General features: G+C 40.8%; 10 protein-coding genes across 10 annotated transcripts; 5 read left to right on the top strand and 5 right to left on the bottom strand.

Moving 5' to 3' along the window:
• Positions 1-149: 149 nt before the first annotated feature.
• BEM2 (GTPase-activating protein BEM2) lies at positions 150-6,341 on the bottom strand (the record flags this gene model as incomplete). Its single annotated transcript, XM_003678652.1, has 1 exon — positions 150-6,341. One exon carries the CDS (start codon positions 6,339-6,341, stop codon positions 150-152), a length of 6,192 nt encoding a protein of 2,063 aa, XP_003678700.1.
• Positions 6,342-6,932: 591 nt separating this feature from the next.
• Positions 6,933-7,466, top strand: TDEL0A01560 (uncharacterized protein; the record flags this gene model as incomplete). The annotated part of the gene is made up of 1 exon (XM_003678651.1): positions 6,933-7,466. One exon carries the CDS (start codon positions 6,933-6,935, stop codon positions 7,464-7,466), a length of 534 nt encoding a protein of 177 aa, XP_003678699.1.
• Positions 7,467-7,580: 114 nt separating this feature from the next.
• MYG1 (Myg1p) lies at positions 7,581-8,585 on the bottom strand (the record flags this gene model as incomplete). Its single annotated transcript, XM_003678650.1, has 1 exon — positions 7,581-8,585. One exon carries the CDS (start codon positions 8,583-8,585, stop codon positions 7,581-7,583), a length of 1,005 nt encoding a protein of 334 aa, XP_003678698.1.
• Positions 8,586-8,936: 351 nt separating this feature from the next.
• Positions 8,937-9,266, top strand: PET100 (Pet100p; the record flags this gene model as incomplete). The annotated part of the gene is made up of 1 exon (XM_003678649.1): positions 8,937-9,266. The coding sequence occupies one exon, from the start codon at positions 8,937-8,939 to the stop codon at positions 9,264-9,266; it is 330 nt and encodes a 109-aa protein (XP_003678697.1).
• Positions 9,267-9,531: 265 nt separating this feature from the next.
• On the top strand, positions 9,532-11,841 carry COG3 (Golgi transport complex subunit COG3; the record flags this gene model as incomplete). The annotated part of the gene is made up of 1 exon (XM_003678648.1): positions 9,532-11,841. The coding sequence occupies one exon, from the start codon at positions 9,532-9,534 to the stop codon at positions 11,839-11,841; it is 2,310 nt and encodes a 769-aa protein (XP_003678696.1).
• A 68-nt stretch (positions 11,842-11,909) lies between these two features.
• TFB5 (TFIIH complex subunit TFB5) lies at positions 11,910-12,128 on the bottom strand (the record flags this gene model as incomplete). The annotated part of the gene is made up of 1 exon (XM_003678647.1): positions 11,910-12,128. One exon carries the CDS (start codon positions 12,126-12,128, stop codon positions 11,910-11,912), a length of 219 nt encoding a protein of 72 aa, XP_003678695.1.
• Positions 12,129-12,650: 522 nt separating this feature from the next.
• On the top strand, positions 12,651-15,353 carry VPS41 (Vps41p; the record flags this gene model as incomplete). The annotated part of the gene is made up of 1 exon (XM_003678646.1): positions 12,651-15,353. One exon carries the CDS (start codon positions 12,651-12,653, stop codon positions 15,351-15,353), a length of 2,703 nt encoding a protein of 900 aa, XP_003678694.1.
• Positions 15,354-15,448: 95 nt separating this feature from the next.
• PDC2 (Pdc2p) lies at positions 15,449-17,854 on the bottom strand (the record flags this gene model as incomplete). The annotated part of the gene is made up of 1 exon (XM_003678645.1): positions 15,449-17,854. One exon carries the CDS (start codon positions 17,852-17,854, stop codon positions 15,449-15,451), a length of 2,406 nt encoding a protein of 801 aa, XP_003678693.1.
• Positions 17,855-18,299: 445 nt separating this feature from the next.
• Positions 18,300-18,764, bottom strand: TDEL0A01490 (hydroxyisourate hydrolase; the record flags this gene model as incomplete). Its single annotated transcript, XM_003678644.1, has 1 exon — positions 18,300-18,764. The coding sequence occupies one exon, from the start codon at positions 18,762-18,764 to the stop codon at positions 18,300-18,302; it is 465 nt and encodes a 154-aa protein (XP_003678692.1).
• A 209-nt stretch (positions 18,765-18,973) lies between these two features.
• Positions 18,974-20,383, top strand: STN1 (Stn1p; the record flags this gene model as incomplete). Its single annotated transcript, XM_003678643.1, has 1 exon — positions 18,974-20,383. One exon carries the CDS (start codon positions 18,974-18,976, stop codon positions 20,381-20,383), a length of 1,410 nt encoding a protein of 469 aa, XP_003678691.1.
• Positions 20,384-20,543: the final 160 nt, after the last annotated feature.

Here is a 20,543-nt window from a genome sequence, read left to right as displayed (position 1 = left end):
AAATCCGTCTAGCTGTATATATGCAAATGTTTAGGACAGTATTTGATGCTAATGAAATAAGCATTCATTTCAATCCTCCAAAAATCGATGAGATGACAAGTTGCTCAGCCAAATCTCCCTTGCGGGGCCTCGACTTAAGCTGACAAAAATTAGGCAATAAAGTAATCATTTGGATGCTTGATAAAGTTCTGTAGTATACTTTGAACGGCTCCCAGGGTTGGGCCCATGCTGCTAGCCAAGTCATCTTGATTGATGAAGCTCATTGAAAAAACAATTGCTAAGTTTGATGCATCCATACGGTTGCTGTCCATATGTGTATGGACTTTGTGTAGATGATGAAAGATTCGCTTCAGTGTTTGGTAATAGCAAGGAGGCAAATTTTGTAAGTATTCCACCATTCTTGTCTTATATTCTTCCATGGTAATTTGTGACGTCTTAAGTTTCAGTGCCAACTCGGCAAAATCAGCCACTTTTTCGTTCGAGAATAAGCAATCAGGTAGCTCTCGTAGATACATCTTGAAACAACCTGCGATTGCATTGATTTCGAACCATCTATCATCCTCTAATGTGAAAGAATTACCAACTGCGCCCTCTTCGTCAAAAGCATTTTTTAATGCATTTACGCTTCCCACAGAACCTGGTATTCTGTAGAGACCAACTTCATCAAGTCCTCGCATTTCGATTTCGTCGAGCAGCTTGACGATGATTGTAGGAATCAAAGTACCCTCCCTTTCACAAACGTCCTCTAGTGGTACACCAAACATTTTATTGTGTGTTTTCCCCTTGAACTTTTTCGAGTGGAACGCGTATCTTTTAGATGCATTTATCATTCTCATCCATTCATCAAGATCGTTAGCGCTTGTTGCCTGAAATAAATGCTCATGACCATCCTGCATCAATATCTTAAATGAGAATGAATGTGCCGAGCTTCCACTGTGATTTATGGCCTCTAAAATAGATTTAATCTCGAAAGTTCGGATCGAAATCGCGGACTTCTGATCTTGCATCACCGAAGGATCTAGCGCAGGCAGATTTTCTGGGGATACTGATCCATCATCTTGGACTCCAGGTATTAAAATGCTACTCAGTGAGCTATTGGATGCTGATGAGTTGAATCCTCCTATCGAGAAAGGTCTCTTGAAGAAACCTCCCAGCTTCTTACCCATATGTGTGTGACCGGAATTGGATATCACCGAGTTTCTTACGTTACCGATAGCCATTGAACTTCTCTTATCTTTCGCTGAACCTGAGATAGTATTCGATGATCCCATTGAAGAGAACGAGGTGGAAGAACCGGCAGATCCTTGTGAATTCATCTGCAGGTTCGGAATAACGACGGAGCTCCTGTGCTTTCGTTGAATCATCTGCTGAACGATGGCTGATCTCTTGTTATCTCGGTCTAGCGCACCTAACATCTCTATCTTTTTATGGTCACGCTTGATCTTCTCAACCTCTTTGATTAAGATCTCGTTAAAGAGCCCTCTTTCTTGATACTTCATTGCTTTACTCTCTGAAATAGCATGAGATCTTGTAGTACGTTTAAACTTCTTCCCCGAGTCAAGCAAAGTCTGAAACAAAGCAATGCCAAAGGGAGCCCGACTTTCATCTACCAGCCCATCCTCTGGTGAAGGAACAAGATCTAAGGTATTGGAAATGATATTGTTGACAAATCTTCGCTTGTCAAAATTTATCAGTTTTGAATTCATTATGCTCATATTGGGAACGAACTGAGATATTTCTAAAAGGCGTGAAATAAACCACCCAGGGCAAGGACAAAGGTTTCTGGACCTCGCTGTGTAAGCTCCATCCAAATCAATGAATGACTTGATTGTTTGATCGTCAGCGTTGGCTAAGATGGAGCTGATAGTAGTAGGGGAAGAGCTTTTTGAAGATGAAAGCACATTGTGACATGCGCTCCAAGCATGTTCATAATACCTGGACTCTGGTGACACAATTGCGTTGGTGATGGCTGTCTCGATGTAGCATGGTATATGTGGAGATGTGATATCCTGACCTTTTTCTTCTTCGGGCTGGAACAAGTCCACCGATGAGTTTTTCCATCGCACATAGCTCAGCATCTGTAACACAATAGCGCAAGTTTGAATACGGTCCTCTGACGACTTCCAAAGGTCTGTTATTTCAACCATGAAGAAATTTGTCAGGGAAACATGTAATTGGATCAAAAGTTTGACGGACGCTGGCAATTTGTCCAGCAATGGCATTTTGCTATTACCTGTATTTGTCACCGAGTTGACTAACCAAGAGAAAACGTTCGAGATCTCGAGATCATCTAATTGAGATGTTCCAGACGTCACGATATTATAGGATGTCGAGTGCAACGGTAGACAAAATAAAGAGGTAAGTGACTCATATGAAAAGAGCTCTAGGATCTGGAACGTTGCAAACCAGTCTTTTTTGCTGACCATTTCGAACTTCTTTGTAATAAAGGAATCTAATGAGTATACCCATTTCATTATTCCTTCGTAGTCATTAACTTTCATCGTATGCAAATGTGTAATCATAGGATCTTCGTAATCGTTAGAAGTTAGGTAGCTGTTAAAATCTGTGAGTGACATTTTGTGAAAGGAGCTAAGTAAACCGGTAACTTTTCTGGAAGTTCTGTCTATACCCAATGGCCTGTAAAGCTGCTTTTGATAAGACGTTCTTATTTCGTTGAACAGTTCCAATAGTCTTGAGATCAGGTTCTCTACCTCAGAATGATCTTCAATATTTTTCTGCTTGAGCTGGATTGATCTAATGGGCCACTCTGCGGTCACATCCTGTTCCATAACTTTCAGAAAATCTTGAAGTGTGGAATTGGCAGTTAGATTATCTGTGAAGTCAGCATAATGGTGCTTCACAAGGTTCGAAATTGCCTCTGCGGCCCCGATTTGTATTTTGGCCCAGAATATAGTATTGACTTCGTCATGCAAAACTTTAGCATCCCACACAGGGAATTTGGCGTCATTTAACGCTCCATCATTCTTCCTAGAATCGCTATTCAGGAATTGTGAAATTGTACAAGCACAGCTTTTTGCTCCAATGTACCTTTTAGCTAAATTTTCAATGACTGATGTCGTTGTTGCAAAGCTCTTGTAAGAATTAAAAAAAGTTTCTGTGAAAACGTCCATGTCCATTGTCAATTTCACAAAGGCATAGTCAAGAAGCCCTATTGTGTCATCACTCAGAGGAGCACTTTGACGCAAGTTTCTGTGCCTCTTATGATAGTAATATCTTTCAAGATCCTTGGTGTCTATCAACTTGGAAAAAATGCTGGCAGTCAAGACTAGCAGATCGTAAATCTTGTCCAAAGATCCCGATTTGAGGGCAACTTCAATGAGAGACTCTTTCAGAGGATCGGAAACCGTCACGATATTGTTGAAGAAATCCAAATTTTCGAGCGTTCTGCTCAATCGGTTAGAGGCATCTTGTGAGTCGCGCGGATTTGGCATAGTACCATTACTTGAGGAATGCTGAGAAAATCGTTTTGGTGTTTCTATGACCACACTTGAAGGCCGTGATGTTGCTTCCAGATCATTTAAAGATTTGAATACTAGATCATCGGAGACATGGAACACGTCGCTGTCAATGTTGAAAGCATCGCGAATGCACTTGAGCATATGTTGCCTATTGGATTGTTTAATAGAGATTTCCTTGATCAGAGGCGCATCGATATTAGCTAAGCCAGTTATTTGACTTAAATCCAACGGATCCGAAACTGAAAGGCTTGATGTTCTTGACGGTAGATCATCGGCGGCAAAAGCCGTTGAACGGCGCAGAGATGATTTGGATTGATTCATTGACTCTCTCGATTGTTGTGATGCTTCTGAAGCACCAGCCGCACCAATCAAAGATTTCTGAGGAAAAATAGAATAACTTGGATATATGTCGTTGAATAAAAGTGGCAGGTAACCTCCTGTGGATAATGGGCTTCTTTGACTTCCTATGTTGGAGTAAAAAATCTGGTCCACTTTCGGAGTTTCAGATTGGATACTCAACTTCATTATATCTTCCATGCTCAGGTTTTGCTGGTCAAGGTGAAACTTCCAAAATTGGTATATTCTGCTTGTTTCCGGTTTAATGTCGTTTATGCTTTGCCCAGAATCGTTTCCACGAGTATCGCTGGTCCCCAGACGTTGTTGCCATTTGTGAAATGCATTCTTTGTTCGATTGATCTTTCTTTCCAAGTATTTGAGCTTTGTCTCGGCGGTCAGATCATCAGCATGAATAATAAGATCTCCAAAGTATGAAATGACATTGGACTTGATGAACGGGTTATCCAAATTGGGTGGGGCCAAGATAAAAACACTACTGGTTGATTTAGATGACAGATGTCTTCTATCCAGTTGAGCAATAGTTGGGAGCCAATCTTTGAAAATGGTCTTCAGAATGTTCTCGGGAATTTGAGTCCATAGAGATTCCAATCTCAGTATAGGCACAGAGCAGATAATAGTAGCAACAGCTAGCCACGAAACCATGTCACCTAAGTGCTCAAATTTGATACCAAACTCCACCCACTTAGTCAGAATTTTGGCACGCATTTTAGGATCAGAAGAGACCTTCTGATCGTCTGAGAAGAGATGACAGACCAGTAACCTACCAAGGAAATGCACATTCACTTTATTGTTAAAAGTAAGAGGATTCAATGCGACAATATTGGTGTTGATGTATTTGGAATCGTAAAGCAGAGAATAGTCGAAACGAGGAGCCCACGACCGGTCAAACTTTAAATTTATCTCATGAATTTCAGTGGCCAAACTATCGATATCGGTCTTTAGAAACTCTTCAGCGTTTAAAATCTCATCAAGAAGTTTCTTCGATTCGAGCTTAGCTTCCTTAGGTCTGCTGCCGTTGAAATTATTGGGTTTGCTGAATGCCGTAATTCTATTCAACTCATTATGTTTGTCAGCTACCGCCATCTTGAGGTTATTCGAAATTTCATCGTTATGCAATGAGATTACATCTAAGAGATGTATTATCTCCTGGAACATTAGATCATCCAGTAAGAAACTGGGAAACATATCGAGAATAGTCTTTACCACGAGTCCGAGTCTTTCAGTCATTAAATTATCAATTGAAGGAGATACGCCGTGATACTGGAGAGACTTACTTGTCACTTTTGATGAATGCTTCGTGAATGTCAAGCCAAACTGATTGAACATTCGCAGAAATTTGTTAAAATGATCTAGCAATGGTAATACTAGTATGAGGTTAATGATAGCTTTTTGATTTTTCAGGTCATCTTCACCTGCTTCAGGATGTGCAAACAGAATGGCATGACACAAGCTTTCCACGTCACCGGCGACAATCTTTCTCTCATTATTCAGTTTCAATCCTGGGTGAGGGTATTTTTCGCTCAGATATTCTATCATAGGAGGCTCTGCTTCTTGTGGATTTATTTGTTTAGTTAAAGTCTCCGTGGAACTGCTTGCAGGTGTTAATACGGGGGTCTCATCTAGGGACCCTCCAATTGTTGGGTCAAAAAACTTTACATTAGTTGGTAATCCACTTCTGTAAAGGTTCAATATGGGACCTTTCAGTTGCGCACGGTAAATGCGATACTCTGGAACGGTGATTTGAGGTTCTGAAGCATCATGAAAGAATCTACTCTCCCTATGGCTGCCCCCACTGCTGGAGTACAATCCCGACCTTAATTGATGTGTCGATGATGAGGCCGAAATATGACTTGTACCTTGTGATCTGTTAATCCATCCTGTTTTAAACACCACAGTATCGTAATTATCCCTGTTCAAGCTGATTCTAGACTCGACTGCCTTGACGGCGGTTCCGACGGAGTGCTCGTTGTATATTCTTTTCTCGGAATTAGAAGTGCCACTCACTAGTGTGGCATTTAGAGACTCTCTCATAAATGTTTCGCTCTGGCTCCCATTATCAAATTCATCCAAAATGACGTCTGTGTCAGACCCAGATGTTACGCCGTGATTGCCCGAACCATTTGAGCGAATAGAGGATTCTTCCCCTTTATGATTCAACGAACTAACACTTTTCACCGATTTACTATGAGATTCCGACATATAGATACTTCTAGAGGCTCGACGATTACTCGGATTCGAATTGGTGTAACTTTTCAGCGACAAATTGGCTGAACTCTTACGTCTGTTACTACTGTCGCCTTGATACTCATTGCCGCCCAATGGACCGCTCTGCGCTACACTAGGAGCAGCATGACTCTTGTTAACCAGTAGAGATGAAGCTGAAGGTGACAATGACCTAGTTGAAGCTATTTTTTTTGATCGCCCCAATGAAGAGGTACTCGTCGGAGGATTGGATCCATGGCCAGAATTTTTCTTATTCTTAGACGGCCATATTAATCCTTTCATACTAAATCGATCTTCTACTCGAGATCCTAACCAGTACTTAATGCAGTGGTTTCCCAAATCTCCTAGTATAACCGGCTGACTGGTATTGTCTCTGATTTGGAGCTCCGTTTGTGTAAGCAGAAAGCCATTCTAGGATTTTGATTCGAAACGAGGAGAATGCTTTCACTCACAAGGCGATTTCGCGTGCCCACCCACGCCATAAATGCATACTTCAAGACGCGCCAAATACACGTGAAATAATTCATGTAACGAGAGCTTATACAATGACTATAGAGGTGACTATTAGAATATAGCACTATAAATCTTTGGCGGGTATGTCCAAGGGGTAATAGCGCATCCAGTTGCCAATTGAAAATAAAAATGTGTTTCTGTTGCAGGATATATCCGGGAGATTGGTTTAGATTGTGACTTGGAATATGCAACTGTTGGTTTGAGTGAGGATGGTTGCAACATCATGTCATGCAACAAATTAGTAAATTTATGAAAGCTCTATAGGTTCGGAAAGGTATAAAAGGAACCCAGTTTTCTTATAACTGAGAAAAATTTCATAGAGACCATGATTAATTACCAGAAGATCTATCAAGAAAAAAAATGAATTCCTTATTGGGGGTTTTCGTAAGTTCGCTGGTCTTATTGACTGGAGTGCTGGCTATAGAAGTAACTAATAATGATGAGTACGAGCAGTGGTCTTCAACCCTGCCTAGTGAAACGTTTGAGAACGTTGTTCAACCGCGGAGTAGCGACACTCACATAATTATCAACGCACACGCAGCTAACGAGACGATAGTGTCATCATTTCAATTACATGTAGATGGTAACCCAGCAGAGTGGTGGTCTTCCCAGGTTGAAGCTAGATATCCAGATGGCATTTACACAACAGCCGAGGAATCAACATCGTCCAGTACTCTAACCACGATTACGCCTACGACATACCCCAGCTCAGTGATTGGGATAATTAGCGATATTGAGACGCATACACCCAACTTACTAAACAAGCGTGATGCCAATTGTGGGTGGTTTTGTGGGCTGTCAGTCCAGTGCTCGGGCGTGATGAATCCGTGTAAGAAGTGTCAAGGTTTCGGCAAACGGTGGCTAAAACACTGTGTAGCTGCGTGGGCTAGATAGGCAGATTTACTAGCCTGTTGTGCACATCTTTGAGAGTAATCTTGAAGAAGCCGAATCTGCTTGAAAATAAATACAAGTGAATTATACATTACCAAATAAATAAAAGCCATACAACTACAAAGACATTTGTGCCATCTTCAAAGCTCCGTCTTTGGTCTTGGTACCACCGATAAAGCCAGCCGCGTGGATAAAGACACAGTCTGGGATGCCAGATTTCTTGCTTAGCTCTTCGTCTCTTAGACCTCTAAAAGGTTCTGGTAGACCCTTTCTAAATTTGTAAGAGCTGGCAGAGATTGGTACTGTAGAGACTCTCCAGGTCTTACTGCTGTCTTCAAACAGCACGAACTCGATTTCGTCCTTGATACCTAATTGCTTTTCCACTTCGAACAGGTGTTCCTTCCACGGGCAGAATTGCTTCAGAATGATGATTTTACCGCTCTTATCAACATTCTTTCTGTTCTTGACGGCTTCCTGGACAAGTTCCTTAGCTGGCAGCCAGGATTTACCGTAGCCATCGACCAAATTGACAAAGACACCACCGATGAAAGAGCTAGCTTTGAAAAACTGCTCATCAAATTTCTCAGCTGAACAGTCATCATTCCAGTTAGGATTCATTCCACTAATTATACCTGGAATGGTGATCGCCGTGTCTGAGAATTTTGGCTTGATGTTGGCCTCTTCGGCATCAAATTTGCTGATACCATTGTCGTTAGCGTCTAATGCTTCAATAAACTGCTTGTAAACCTTCAAATAAAGAATCTCAACATCATCCTTGGAAGGTCCACCCAAAATGCTCTTGATAATGTCACGACCAAAATGTTTGTAAACTAGACCTGCGCTTGACAATTTAGTCTTGTGCTCCCCATCGAAAGTCTCGAAAAATTCACGTTGGTGATGGTCAAAGAATTTGACACCATCGTATTTACCACTGACATCCACCACGATGTCACTTTGGTCCCAGTCGGTTGGAACTCGCGATCTTAGGATCTTGGCGTCTTTGAACTCGGGCAAAAGACGCAGCATATATACGGCAAGTGCCTCATCAGCATGGAATGATCCCGAATGGGTACAGATTTGTTTCACCATGTTATCAAGCTTCAATTTCTTCGGAATTGACATTTTTCAGCAATAAATAATAGTGATGCTCATCTCATCTCGACCTTACTTGATCTAAATTTTTCAAATTTTTCAAAAGTCTATCTGAACAACTAGACTATACAACGAAAGGCAGTGAACAAACAGTGCAACTGGACAACGAAGAAGGCCTCCAATGGGTCTATAAGACCCATTAAATGTACATCAACGTAAATATCTTGAACTACTCAATCCACACGTGACTCTAACCGGGTAATTTTATATAAATCTCGTCATCTTAACGGATTGAGATGCGATCCTCATAGTTCTTGATACATGATGAGCACCAGGAGTTATCACAAAAGCGGCTATTAGTGGTTCATCTATTAGGTCAGCATGAAGCTTCCATTTCGTTATACTAGGTCACAGCTGGAGATATTCCGTTTTACGTTCTGTCTGCTGGCACCCGTTGGAGTGATGTACTACATCGGTACTGATACAGATAAGAAACTGAACGTTCCAGGATTTTATCCAGACCCTGAGACTCTGAACAAGATCCCTAAAGAACCATACGAGATTAAAGCAGAATTGGCGAGGATGAAGAAGGAACGTTTGGAGAAAAGACTGAGGTTGGAGAAAAAACTTCAAGAAGAGCTTGGGATTGATATCGAAGCAGAAAAGAATAAGATTAGAGAAGAGATGGCCATGGAGAAGAAATCAGCTTAAACGCTAAACGATTTAATGGATTTTTACTGGAAAACACGTGTAAATAAAGGCCATCATTCAGGATACTGAGACGAGAGGTCCCGAGTACGAAAGATGAGGGTACATATTTAATAATGGAGTGATATTGGCTCCTGGTGCTAGATTGTTGGTATAGGTCAAATTCAATAATCATGATTAACGATTGTTCATATAGCATCTTGTATATATACATTATAGATTGATGGTTATCACTTGCCGAATTGGAGCGAAATCAGTGTGGAACGGTATGACTAGGGCTCGTAGGAGTTCAATTGTCTCCAGTATTGCTTCCCGCACAGGAGGGTTAGATTATTTGGAACTACCGAGTTTGTTAGATGATAGTTATCTGTTCAACAAGCTTGAGAAACTAGCATTGGTGGTTGGTGAGGGTTCTAAAGAGAGCGTTACTCTTGAAAAAACATCTGCAGTCGATGAAAGCTTCAAGATCAGGGATGAAAAGAAATATCGCCAATATGAAAATTATCTGGGGCAGTTAGAGTCTCATGTTCAGCGGTATGAAATGGTCCTACAACAATCATACAAAGTCCATGATCAAATTGAGCATGCAATCCAAACTTTTAACAGTATATCTTCCAACTCGAACGATTTCGTCAATAAGACCAAGAACTTGTATGAGGAGAATCATCAACTTTCTGCGCTTCACGAGAAGATCCCGGCTATTATGCAATATTTCACAGCATTAGATCCCATTATGCGTCGTTTGAATCATGCCTCCTCATCAAACGTTGTTAGAAAAAATTCATTTGGTAATATGCTGATCAGTATCGATCAATCTCTGTTTTTCTTCGAAGAACATCCTAATTTGGAAGAAGCTGAGCTGTACAGAATCAAATTCAAACGTTGTCTCATAAGGGCATGTGAACTGGTTTCCAATTATTTGAGTGGGATTTTGAGACAAACCTATAATAATATTGCTGAGAAAATTACATCATCCACGTCCTCGTCAACCGCATCAAGAGAGGCTCTTGTTTATAACAAATTCGAGCAAATTGCTGAAGAGTACAATTCACGAGTAGTTGACATTATTTCTCGAGTATACAATAACAAATTCCAAAGGTACAGTGATGAGTTGGGTTCTATTTTGAATGACTGCTATGAGCAGTACTTTCAAACACGTCTGAAATTATTGGGACCAATGATACATCAACGTCTTGACGAGATTATTACAGCAAATAAGGAACTTCCATTGGTAAATTTTATTCAGGATACAAAGTCTCAATTTTCACAGTTGTGTGTCGACGAGCATAACCTCTTTACCAAATTCTTTGGATCAGAGCATTCGCGTAGCAAGGGCTCACAGTGGCTATGTAGGCTGTGTGAGCCCTTGTATGATGCCATTAGAACTAGGATCTTGAGAGAAACCGACATTTCAATGCTTTGTGATGCCGTTACTCTGTTTGGACAATACTATCAGTTTGAAGAGAACTCCGAAGAATATCAATTACAATTCCAGGACATTCAGTTTGACAAAATCTTTGAGCCTATCGTTCAGAAATTGCAAGCAAGATTAATACTGAGAGTCCAGATTTACATTCAACAGAACGTCGTAAACTATACACCTTCGAAGGATTCATTCATCATCTCACATAGAAGGAAGAAGCCAGAGGGGCCAGAAGCAACGGAAAAGAATAATGATGCTATTTACCTTGCTTATGTGGCTAATATCGACCAACACTCCACTGAAGAGGGAAACTATATGACAAGAGATAAACTTGAATTGTATTATCCTCCGCTCATCTCATCTTTAGCATTACTATCAAAAATATATGAGATGTTGAACGTTTCTGTTTTTAACGATTTGGCACATCACATTGTTCATGACTGCATTTGCTCATTAAGGAAAGCTTACGATATTGTCAATTCATCTCCCGGTGGTGCAAACAATCTGGATATTAAACTGTCATATTTGGGAAACCTTCTTTTACTTCGTCAAGAGATTCAGAATTTCAATATACAATATACAGTCAGTGAGACTTATCTCGATTTCTCAGGTGTAGAGTCTCTCCTCAGATCTTTCACCGGCAGTGCCAAAGGGTTACAGAGCCAGGATAAATCAGTGTTAGGGATGGCAAAGGCATTAGTTCCTAAAGTTGTGAAAAACATGGTTGATGCCCGTTCAGAGTTGTTGATTGAGCTACGTAACTTAATCAAAGATTTCACAGAGGTGGTAACAGTTCAAATCATAGGAAGTTCTCTAGACATCAGTACCACTGGCGAGTCGGACAGCTTACTTTCAAGAAACATCAAGTTGCGGCAAAATTTAGAGGAGAAACTGCCCCGAACTTATTCTCAGATTATGATCTTCATTAATGATAGCGAAATAGCGGCACATCTAATGATTGCCATCCAGGAATCCATAACTCAGTGTTATAATGTCTTCTATGAGCAGGTCAGTGATAAAGCAGAGAGTGGTGAACTCGATAAATCTGAAGTTTCTGAATTGATGTATGACGATGTTTTTGCCGATTTTCTTAACAACATCATTAGTAAAATAACCAACGGATCTGCAAATGACAGAGGTGATGTATCTATGTAATCAAGGCCCATGAACTCCCATACAGCTCGTTATATAAATATAATTGACCGTGAGCCACAGAAATTGACTCATTCATTCTCTTCTTCATCTACCGGATTATATATGTTCTTGGATAGCAGCCTGTTCAGTTCCTGTTTGATAAATTCAACTTTAGATGGATCTACCAGTAAATGCGTATCATCTAGCTCCTCAAGTATGATATCACTTCGTTGAGCATCTATTTGTATAATCAAGGCTTTTATGGAAGGATCACACTGTATCAATGCACCACGTCTAGCTCTTGGCATTTTCGATAGATTCTATCAATGTTTTTGTCAAGCTCATCTGATGACGAATAGTAAGTGAATTTTATATGAATTATTTCAAGCTTAAAATGAAAAATGAAAAATGTCTGATTAAAGCATCAAAATAATCCTCAACAACTGTCCGATAGAACTAGAAGTGTTTCAATGTCGGAGCTAGCAGTGAATATGAACAAAAACCATCTTCTTTGGTCTTATAATCTTTATCCTCTTTTGATGCGCCTCTGCAGCTTCTGTCTCTCCTGCCCTTGCTGAAGCTATTATCGAATTAATATATCTTACATAATGTTACTGGTATCTTGCTACTTTTAAAGAGTAAGTCAAAGGAGTAAAGAGTGGTCGAGGTTTTTGATTGTTCATGTTGTTTAATTGTCGTCGCCCTTGGTCGCGCAATCTTGAATATCAATTAGGCTGTTAATAAGCACATAGAGCCCATATGAGCAGGCATAGCTTCTGCAACAGTTGCGTCGACGAATGAACCCTTAGTTCACTCTCTAGAGCTTACACATGCAAGATAATGATGACAAGAGCGCAGCAGTTTCCCCGGTGTTTAATGGCGACAAGGCTACAGATGGAACGAACCGTGAACCGAAGGCGAATGACGAGGTAAGTAGTAAATCGGAGGAAACTTCACCTTCTAAAGTAATAGAAAGCCTTGATATTATTGCCGGAGTGTCCGAGAAACGATTTGGGCGTTCTCACAGCGAGTCTTCAGATGAAGATGAAGTGAGTGGTGAAGAGTCTGATGAAGAGGAAGAAATACCACCCTTACTTAAGTATACAAGACTCAACAAGTTACCAACGAACTTCTTCAAGCGAGACTCGATATCAGCTTGTTTATTTCATGAAGATTTCTTTGCATTTGGTACTCATGCAGGTCTGCTACATCTTACCTTGCCGGACTTTACTCCAATTCAAACCGTCAAGTTGCATCGCTCTTCAATCCTATCCATCCATTCCGATGGAAACTACTTTGCTACTGGTTCTATCGATGGTACGGTGGCAATTGGGCTAATTGAAGACCTTTCCACGGTCACTTCCTTTGATTTCAAAAGGCCAATTCAAGCAGTGGTTCTTGACAGCGATTACAAATCTTCTGCAACGTTTGTCTCTGGTGGAATGGCTGGAGAAGTCATTCTGTCCCAAAGAAACTGGCTAGGTAACCGAATAGATACGGTTTTAGCTAAGGGACAAGGACCAATCATGGGTATTTTCACTGTGGACGATGTGATATTATGGATGAATGATGCAGGAATTACCTTTTGCAGTATTCATTCAAGGGCCCATCTTTTGAATGTCCCATTTCCAACAGATGACAAGGAAGAAGCCAGGCCAGCGCTTTATAGACCGCATGTCCATTTTCCTGAGAGCGATCGAATAATTGTAGGTTGGGGAGACCATGTATGGATGTTCAAGGTGTCTCTGAAGACTAATGGTGAATACGGGAAGAACTTTGGGTCTATCCTTTCCAGTGCAGCATCAAGTTTAAGAGCTGTGCCGGATAAAAAGGTAGAATTAGAGCATTATTTCCGAATAAGAATCCATATGGCTGGCATCGCATCGTTCAAAGATGATCAGATTATGTGCCTGGGTTTCGAAGTGGACGATATTGAAAACAAACTAGCAGCAAAAATACCAGAGCTTGAAATTATAGATACAGTAAGCGGTGAAGAAATTTATAACGACGAAGTGGTATCGAAAAACTATCAAAATCTTTCCTTAAATGATTATCATTTAGGTAAGCATATTGGAAAGACTTCACCGGAGTACTTTTTTATAAGTGCTAGTGATTGCATACACGTTCAGGTTTTCTCGCTAAAAGATCATTTCGACTGGTACGTACAAAGAGAAAACTACCTGAAAGCCTGGGAAGTTGGAAAATACGCTGTCAGTTTAAATGATCGACTGGCTGTGGGCTTTCAGTATGTCGATCAACTTATCACTGACAAACAGTGGAAAAACGCTGCCTCCTTCACCGCAGCAATAATTTCCATTGTCAATAATAGTGAAGACAAACAAGTTAAGAATGAGACCTTGCAAAAAAGCCAAGATGTGTTTCTGAATATCATTGAAAATGGAGAGGTGGACTATGTGTATGATACCATACCCACAGAGCCGCAACTTGACAAACACCTCTATGATGCAATATTGAGCTTTTTCTTGAAAGAGCTGAAGTTAAAAGAGTTCTTCAAATGCATTCAAAAATGGCCGCTTAGGGTTTTCTCATACCAAAAGTTCGAAGAACAGTTAGAAGAGAGAATTGAAAAGCATGATGAACTTGAAGGCGCATACCGGGATGCCATTATTCATTTGTTTCTGGTTCAAAAGCTGTATTCTAAGGCCATTCCTCACATGATCAAAAGAAAGGACATCAGAGCTTTGAGCATTCTGCTGACCCATAACTTAATCTCTCAATTTGCTGACGATATATTGGAAATTCTGCTCATTCCTTATGATGATACTCTTGAAAATTTGCCCAATTTACCTCTCGATAAGCTAGCAGTTACTTTTCGAATTCCGATCGATCTACTGGTCAAAAATCGTCACAGCCTCGAAGTTAGTAAAATCGTCAAAAAGCTGGAGAGTCCAAAGCAGCTGAGAGTCATTCTCTTTCTTTATTTGAAGAAGTTATCAGTTATTGATCCCGATGCCACAGCTCCTCTAGAGAACGATATGATTAGCCTGTATGCAGACTATCAACGAGACCAACTACTCAACTTTTTGAAGAAAAGGGTGAACTATGATGTCGAAAGAGCCATCGAATTTTGCTCTAAGCGGAAAGGGTTTCATAATGAGCTGATTTATTTATGGGGGAAAATTGGTGAGAACAAGAAGGCATTATCTTTGATTATTGATGGACTAAACGATCCCAAGCTTGCCATTGAGTTTGTCAAGAGCTGGGGTGACTCCGAACTATGGGAATTTATGGTCGGCTACAGTATGGATAAACCTAAGTTCGTTAAAGCATTATTGGATTCGCCGGATGAATTCGGTAAAATTTATCTTGAGGTAATCAAAGCGATGCCGACGGAAATGCATATTAATGGCTTACAAGCAACATTGGTAAATATTTGCAGAAGTAATGCATTAAATCTACAAGTCAGTGAGAATGTTTTCAAATTAATCGATGATGAAAGCAAGGAATACGGCATAGAATATTTGAAAGCATTAACAAAGGGTAAGGTCATAAATATCAACGATGAGCTGTAATTTACATGCCAAAGTGTATCGCTCTTGATGCAGTTGCTTGTATTATGATATATCGATTTAAAGTATAGAAAAACAGGAACCAGAAAAATATCACACTAAAAGAAAGATGCGTTGTCGGTTAGTTGTAAATCTACAGGAACTTGTAAGTTATGTGATGGCGAAAACTCGGAGTTATTGGAGCTTGTTGGTGTCTCACCAGAAAGATACTTCTCCAGTTGGACTTGGCCTCTTCTGGCCTTCATGTTATGTCTCCGTTTCCTTACCATCTTTATTCTGGTCAAAATATGGTTGTAATTAGATTTGATCTCATTGATTGCAGCTTCTGAGAAATTCAACTCACGCGTTTCTGTATGCTTTAAGATGTTCCCCAGTGATTTAGCAATATTAATGTTAGCTTGTAACGCTGCTCCTGGATTTGCCTCTGGGAGAAATTCAGGCAGCGAGTTAGGCGTTGTGTCCTTATTCGAGGATACAGAGTTTTCCAGTAAATGATTCAATGCAGGATTCTCGAATGGAACCATTGTTGACGATGCAGCGGTAGCTGGTCTCTGATTAGGGGCCGGTACGGTGTTAGTATTATATGATGCGCTGATTGGTTGCGTTGACATTCCATCGGGCGGGCCACCTGGAATACTGGTAGCCGCCGTCCCTGGTACAGACGTAGGAAACATATCGCTAAAGTAGTCTGAAGGTCCTATGGATGCGTCAATCCCTACGCCCCTCAAGTCAAGTACTCCGTTCTCTCCCATGAAAAGATTAGGTCTGTCAATCAACGTGCTAACGTTGTAAAGCTTTCCCTTTTCTTCACTACCATAGTCACCGCCCAGAAGTCGATCAAGATTAATTTCGTAGTTATTGTCGACTTTTCCCGCCTCATTCGAGTTGCCCAGTAGAGCAATGTTATCACCGTCACTTCCATTTGAATTCATATTGTCTCTACTTAGGTCATCTTCAGAGTGTGAATCCGTATCTCCAGTTGCTTGATTTAGGTTTATACCCAAGTTACGATCATTGAGAAGATCAAAGCTGTAGTATTCGCCAATATGGGAGCTCAATGCGGGAGTGGCATTACGCTGGCTGACTTGAGGGTCTGGTTCAACGGCATCCACTATGGCGCTCTCAACCAACTCCTCTGTACTGAGAAAATTAGTGTTCTTATTTTCGATGTTAAGATCTAGCAACATATCATGATCCCACTTCTTGGCACAGTAAAACTTGTCACATAAGCCATTGAGTTCTGCTTCAAGAGCTTCGTTTTTCTTGAAAGCCATACTAACAGTTTCTCCTAGTGGAATCATTTCAGATGGCAAAATACCAGAGCTTTTCCAGTTGGCTCTAATGGTTTGAACGGGAATACCCTTCCACGCTTTCTTGATGAATTTAAAGGCGTTAGACATTGTTAGTTGACTTTGCTCGAAGGTGATCAGCATCCTTTTGTTAGTCTTCTTCTCCAGTGTCTTTTGCAAATCTATCAAAGCCTGGTATTGTTGAATTCTGTACCGTGTCTTGAATTCGTCAAGAACACCCCAGTTGAATGGAAGAAATCTTGAGTTTGCTGAAGTGTAGACCAATTGTATATTTTTCAAATGCGGATTGATAATTCTGTGTGAGCAGGAATCGTCTAGTATAATCCATATCTTCCTATTATCGGCCATCAACCGTTTATCCCATCTTGCTAGCCAATCATGGAACAAATTACTGGTGAGCCATGCCTTCCGATTACTGTGATATGAAATGCCAAACCTTTGTGCCATTTTATCTCCCAACAACGACTGCGATACCGGATCTGAAGGCTCCTCTGGGAAGTAGTTTCTGAAGCTTCGGTAGCTATTGTATTTGCCAACAACTAAAGGCTTTAACTTTTCCGAGCCATCAAGATTGCAACATAGCATAACAGTAGCAACCTCTATTGCCCTTTGAATTTGGCTAGTTTCGTATTGCGCGTAGTCCAATGGCAAATTGTAGGCCAAAAAGGTCTCATCAAGTGTGAAGATGTCCTGTGGAGGAATTGTAGCGAAAAGCTGCTTTAATCCATTCCTTTCCTCAAAAGTCCAGACTTTTGGTGGCTTAGGAAGCTCTTCATCCAGGTTAGAGATGTTGATATCCATCTTGGAAAGAAAATTGTTGATCCATTTATATGAAAAAGATCCATTTCCCTCCCGGTGTTCGGCTGGTATTCGATACCATATGGATTGTGCTGTATCTTGTATAATAGGTGAGTTAATGGGTATACCATTCCATATGCTCTGAGAGACCCATTCCTGGAGGATCAAACGAACCAAAACATTATTTGGTTTCCTCACTCGATTTGCTGCCTTTTCGTTGTCCTTACAGTTCATGTAGACATCTCTCTTAGCCAGTAGACGAGATATCGTACCTTGGGAAGGAATCTTGGGCAATTGAAAAGTTTCATACGCCCAGCGAGCTAGTTCTAATTGTGTCCACTTAGGATGCCTCTCCGCCATCAGGCAGATATTATACCGCTGTTCAATCGAAAGCATTGTCACTAAGCGATTGGATTACCAATGTTCCTCGGAGTCTTTACGAATTTATGCAGCTCAAATGATGTGGAAAAACTAGCGATAAAAGTCTCAAACTATTCACCAGGCTCTGTAGATTTACTTCAGTCACTTTGAACCGACTGCCAGTGGGTATCGCTACTGATCAGTACGATGATTCACTCTGCAAAGAGCCCTCTTGATAGACATTTTCTCCGATGCTTCGCTGTTAGTCGAAAGGCTCGACAGCGAAAAATTTGGTGAAAATAAAGCAACTTGAAAAGTCCGTTAAGCTCGTTGATTAAAACTAGCCTGGGGTCAATGCCTAGTTGAATGATTTCCTCTATGGCAGATTGTTGTGGCCCAAGAAAACTACCTCGAGGAAAAGTTAGTTCCATCTGTTCTGGAGGTGAATGAAGGTGTTGGATCGATACATAACTACTTATTGCTAGCTGCCTCTGTATGTACTATATCCGTAGTTACTTAGGAGGAGCGGTATATGGTAGTGTCTAGAGTCCTCTACTTGGAAGACTATATCGACAAATGGATGGAAATTCGTCTGCCCCATCGACCTGTAGTATTTCCCAACTTGGAATCTAATCTTGTAAGTGCCAGGAACAAGCTTTCCCCAGCGCAGATTGCTTGTTTCAATATCCTGTTCAATACCTAATGCCTTGAGCATTTCACGTTTCGACGGACTGGGCTCGAATATCCATGAAGGAACTCTTCCGTCCTCGTTGGTACGGGACATAGCAAACGGTTTCGGCGAATCAGTCTCCTCAAACACCTGGTAGTTCCCGGCCAAAGTTTCATTGGATAGATCGATCTTATAAATTGCACAAGTCACATTGGCAGCTGGCTTGCCAGTTGTAGTGTCCAAGACGTGACAAGTTACCGGTGGTCTTTCACTCATAGCGATAATCAACTTCTAAGGTATCTACTGACGAGTAATATAAACTATAGAGCCATTCTTATACTTATATCTGCCTTTGTTGTTTATTGAGTCGCCTTATCGATAAGATCGGACACTACCGAGAGATGATTTACACTACTGTGAAGAACAAAGATACATAATACAGGACTTAGGGTCCGCTAAGCGAGCAGTAAATCGGTTGATGGGTGATGGGTAGTTGCCACCATGTAGCACATCAAGAGGGAGAGCTGATTTTTTATGTACCGGCGCTGTTTGCACACGGTTTGCACAATGGTGGTTCAGGCGTCCCTCTGTTGATGTCAGACCTCTTACGATGTGTTGAAGAATCTAAAAAGGTCTCTTCAATATACTACAGTGGTCAGGTTTCATGCATATTCTGGAAGAATCATCCAATTGGCAGAGTGTGCGTCTTGGGCGTGGTGATGGGCGTCAAGTGGAAATGGATCAACAACGAGGATTATGTGTTTTTATTTATGGACGATTTCTCATCCCAAACATCTCATAAGACTAAAACTTTGGTCTGCAAATGTCTTGAGGATGTGCTTCTGGGTCAGGGCGTGTCGATCAATAGCATGGTCGGTGAGAGATTTCGCCTTTATGGCCAGATGAATCTCTGCTATGGGGAACTGCAGGTAGAAGTGGTTGAACAGTGTGATAGTCTAACTGATGAAATCGACCATTGGCAGAGCTCACTTGAACAAATAATTGAACTGAATGTTCCCTGGCAATTGGATGAACAAGTGTTACAAGATGTTCTTACACAAGGTAGTAGCTGTGGCATCGAATATGAAGGAGTTACCAATTTTACCACCCCTATTAGGCTCAAAGCTAGACGAGACTTCATAGAGGAGCTCCAGGTGGAAAAATACAAAGAGGAACTGGAAATAGTTAGTCCGTACCGTGAAATTTCCAATCAGGAAATGGACAGCCTCAGTGGCAGCTCTTTGGAATCTTCAGCAAGGCTTCCTTTCGAAGATTCGTTGGCAAGAAAGGAAACTTTACTGGTTGGTACACAAAGCTCGGTCGTCGATGCCACCGTCGAGTACGTTGTGGACGATCAAAGCATATCTGTATGCAATGAAAATCAGGCTAGAGCTCAAGTACTCAAACATCTACTCAGTTGTCCTGATCGAACTATATCTATTGTGGAACTATACCAGATGTCACAAATCTATGATCTCATCTCGAATATCAGTGCTATAAGATTTAATCGTCAAAACATAATGCTTGTTAAGTCCCTCGAACAGTTGAAAACAGAAACTTTCTTTAGGCTCATAGATTACTTGGTCACTTCTGGATTACTCAAGTATGTTAACCGTAACGTCATTGATCTGATGCCTTTGAAATCATTATATGCCTACTGCACCAAGAGATTACGTGCTCTTATCAAAATGCAATGCTATTTGGGGACCATAGAAGTCAAAATAATAAGGCAAAAACTTTCACTACCGTCTCTTTCTCAGAAGGCAATTATTGATACCTTCAAAGAAGCGCTAAGAGTAGCAGCTTACGGTCATCCAAATCTATTTACTGGTTGGTGGATCGAAATAAACTCAGAGAAAGAGTCGGCAATACATCTGGAGTACAAAAAGATATAATACCTTAGAAAAGACCATAAATTTATTGGTTTGAACTCAATCTATCAGAGTGCTAAGCATCTAATATTTGTATTATTAACGAGAATAATACGCGATGAGGTCACAATACACGAATTGGAAAATTTTAGTAGTGGAGCTACCTCATCGCATCTCATCGCAT

The sequence above is a fragment of the Torulaspora delbrueckii genome, chromosome 1, assembly GCF_000243375.1.
Source record: "Torulaspora delbrueckii CBS 1146 chromosome 1, complete genome".
Classification (NCBI taxonomy): Eukaryota; Fungi; Ascomycota; class Saccharomycetes; order Saccharomycetales; family Saccharomycetaceae; genus Torulaspora; species Torulaspora delbrueckii.
The sequence above is the reverse complement of the archived record's forward strand: the minus strand, read 5'-3'. Positions and strand labels throughout refer to the sequence as shown.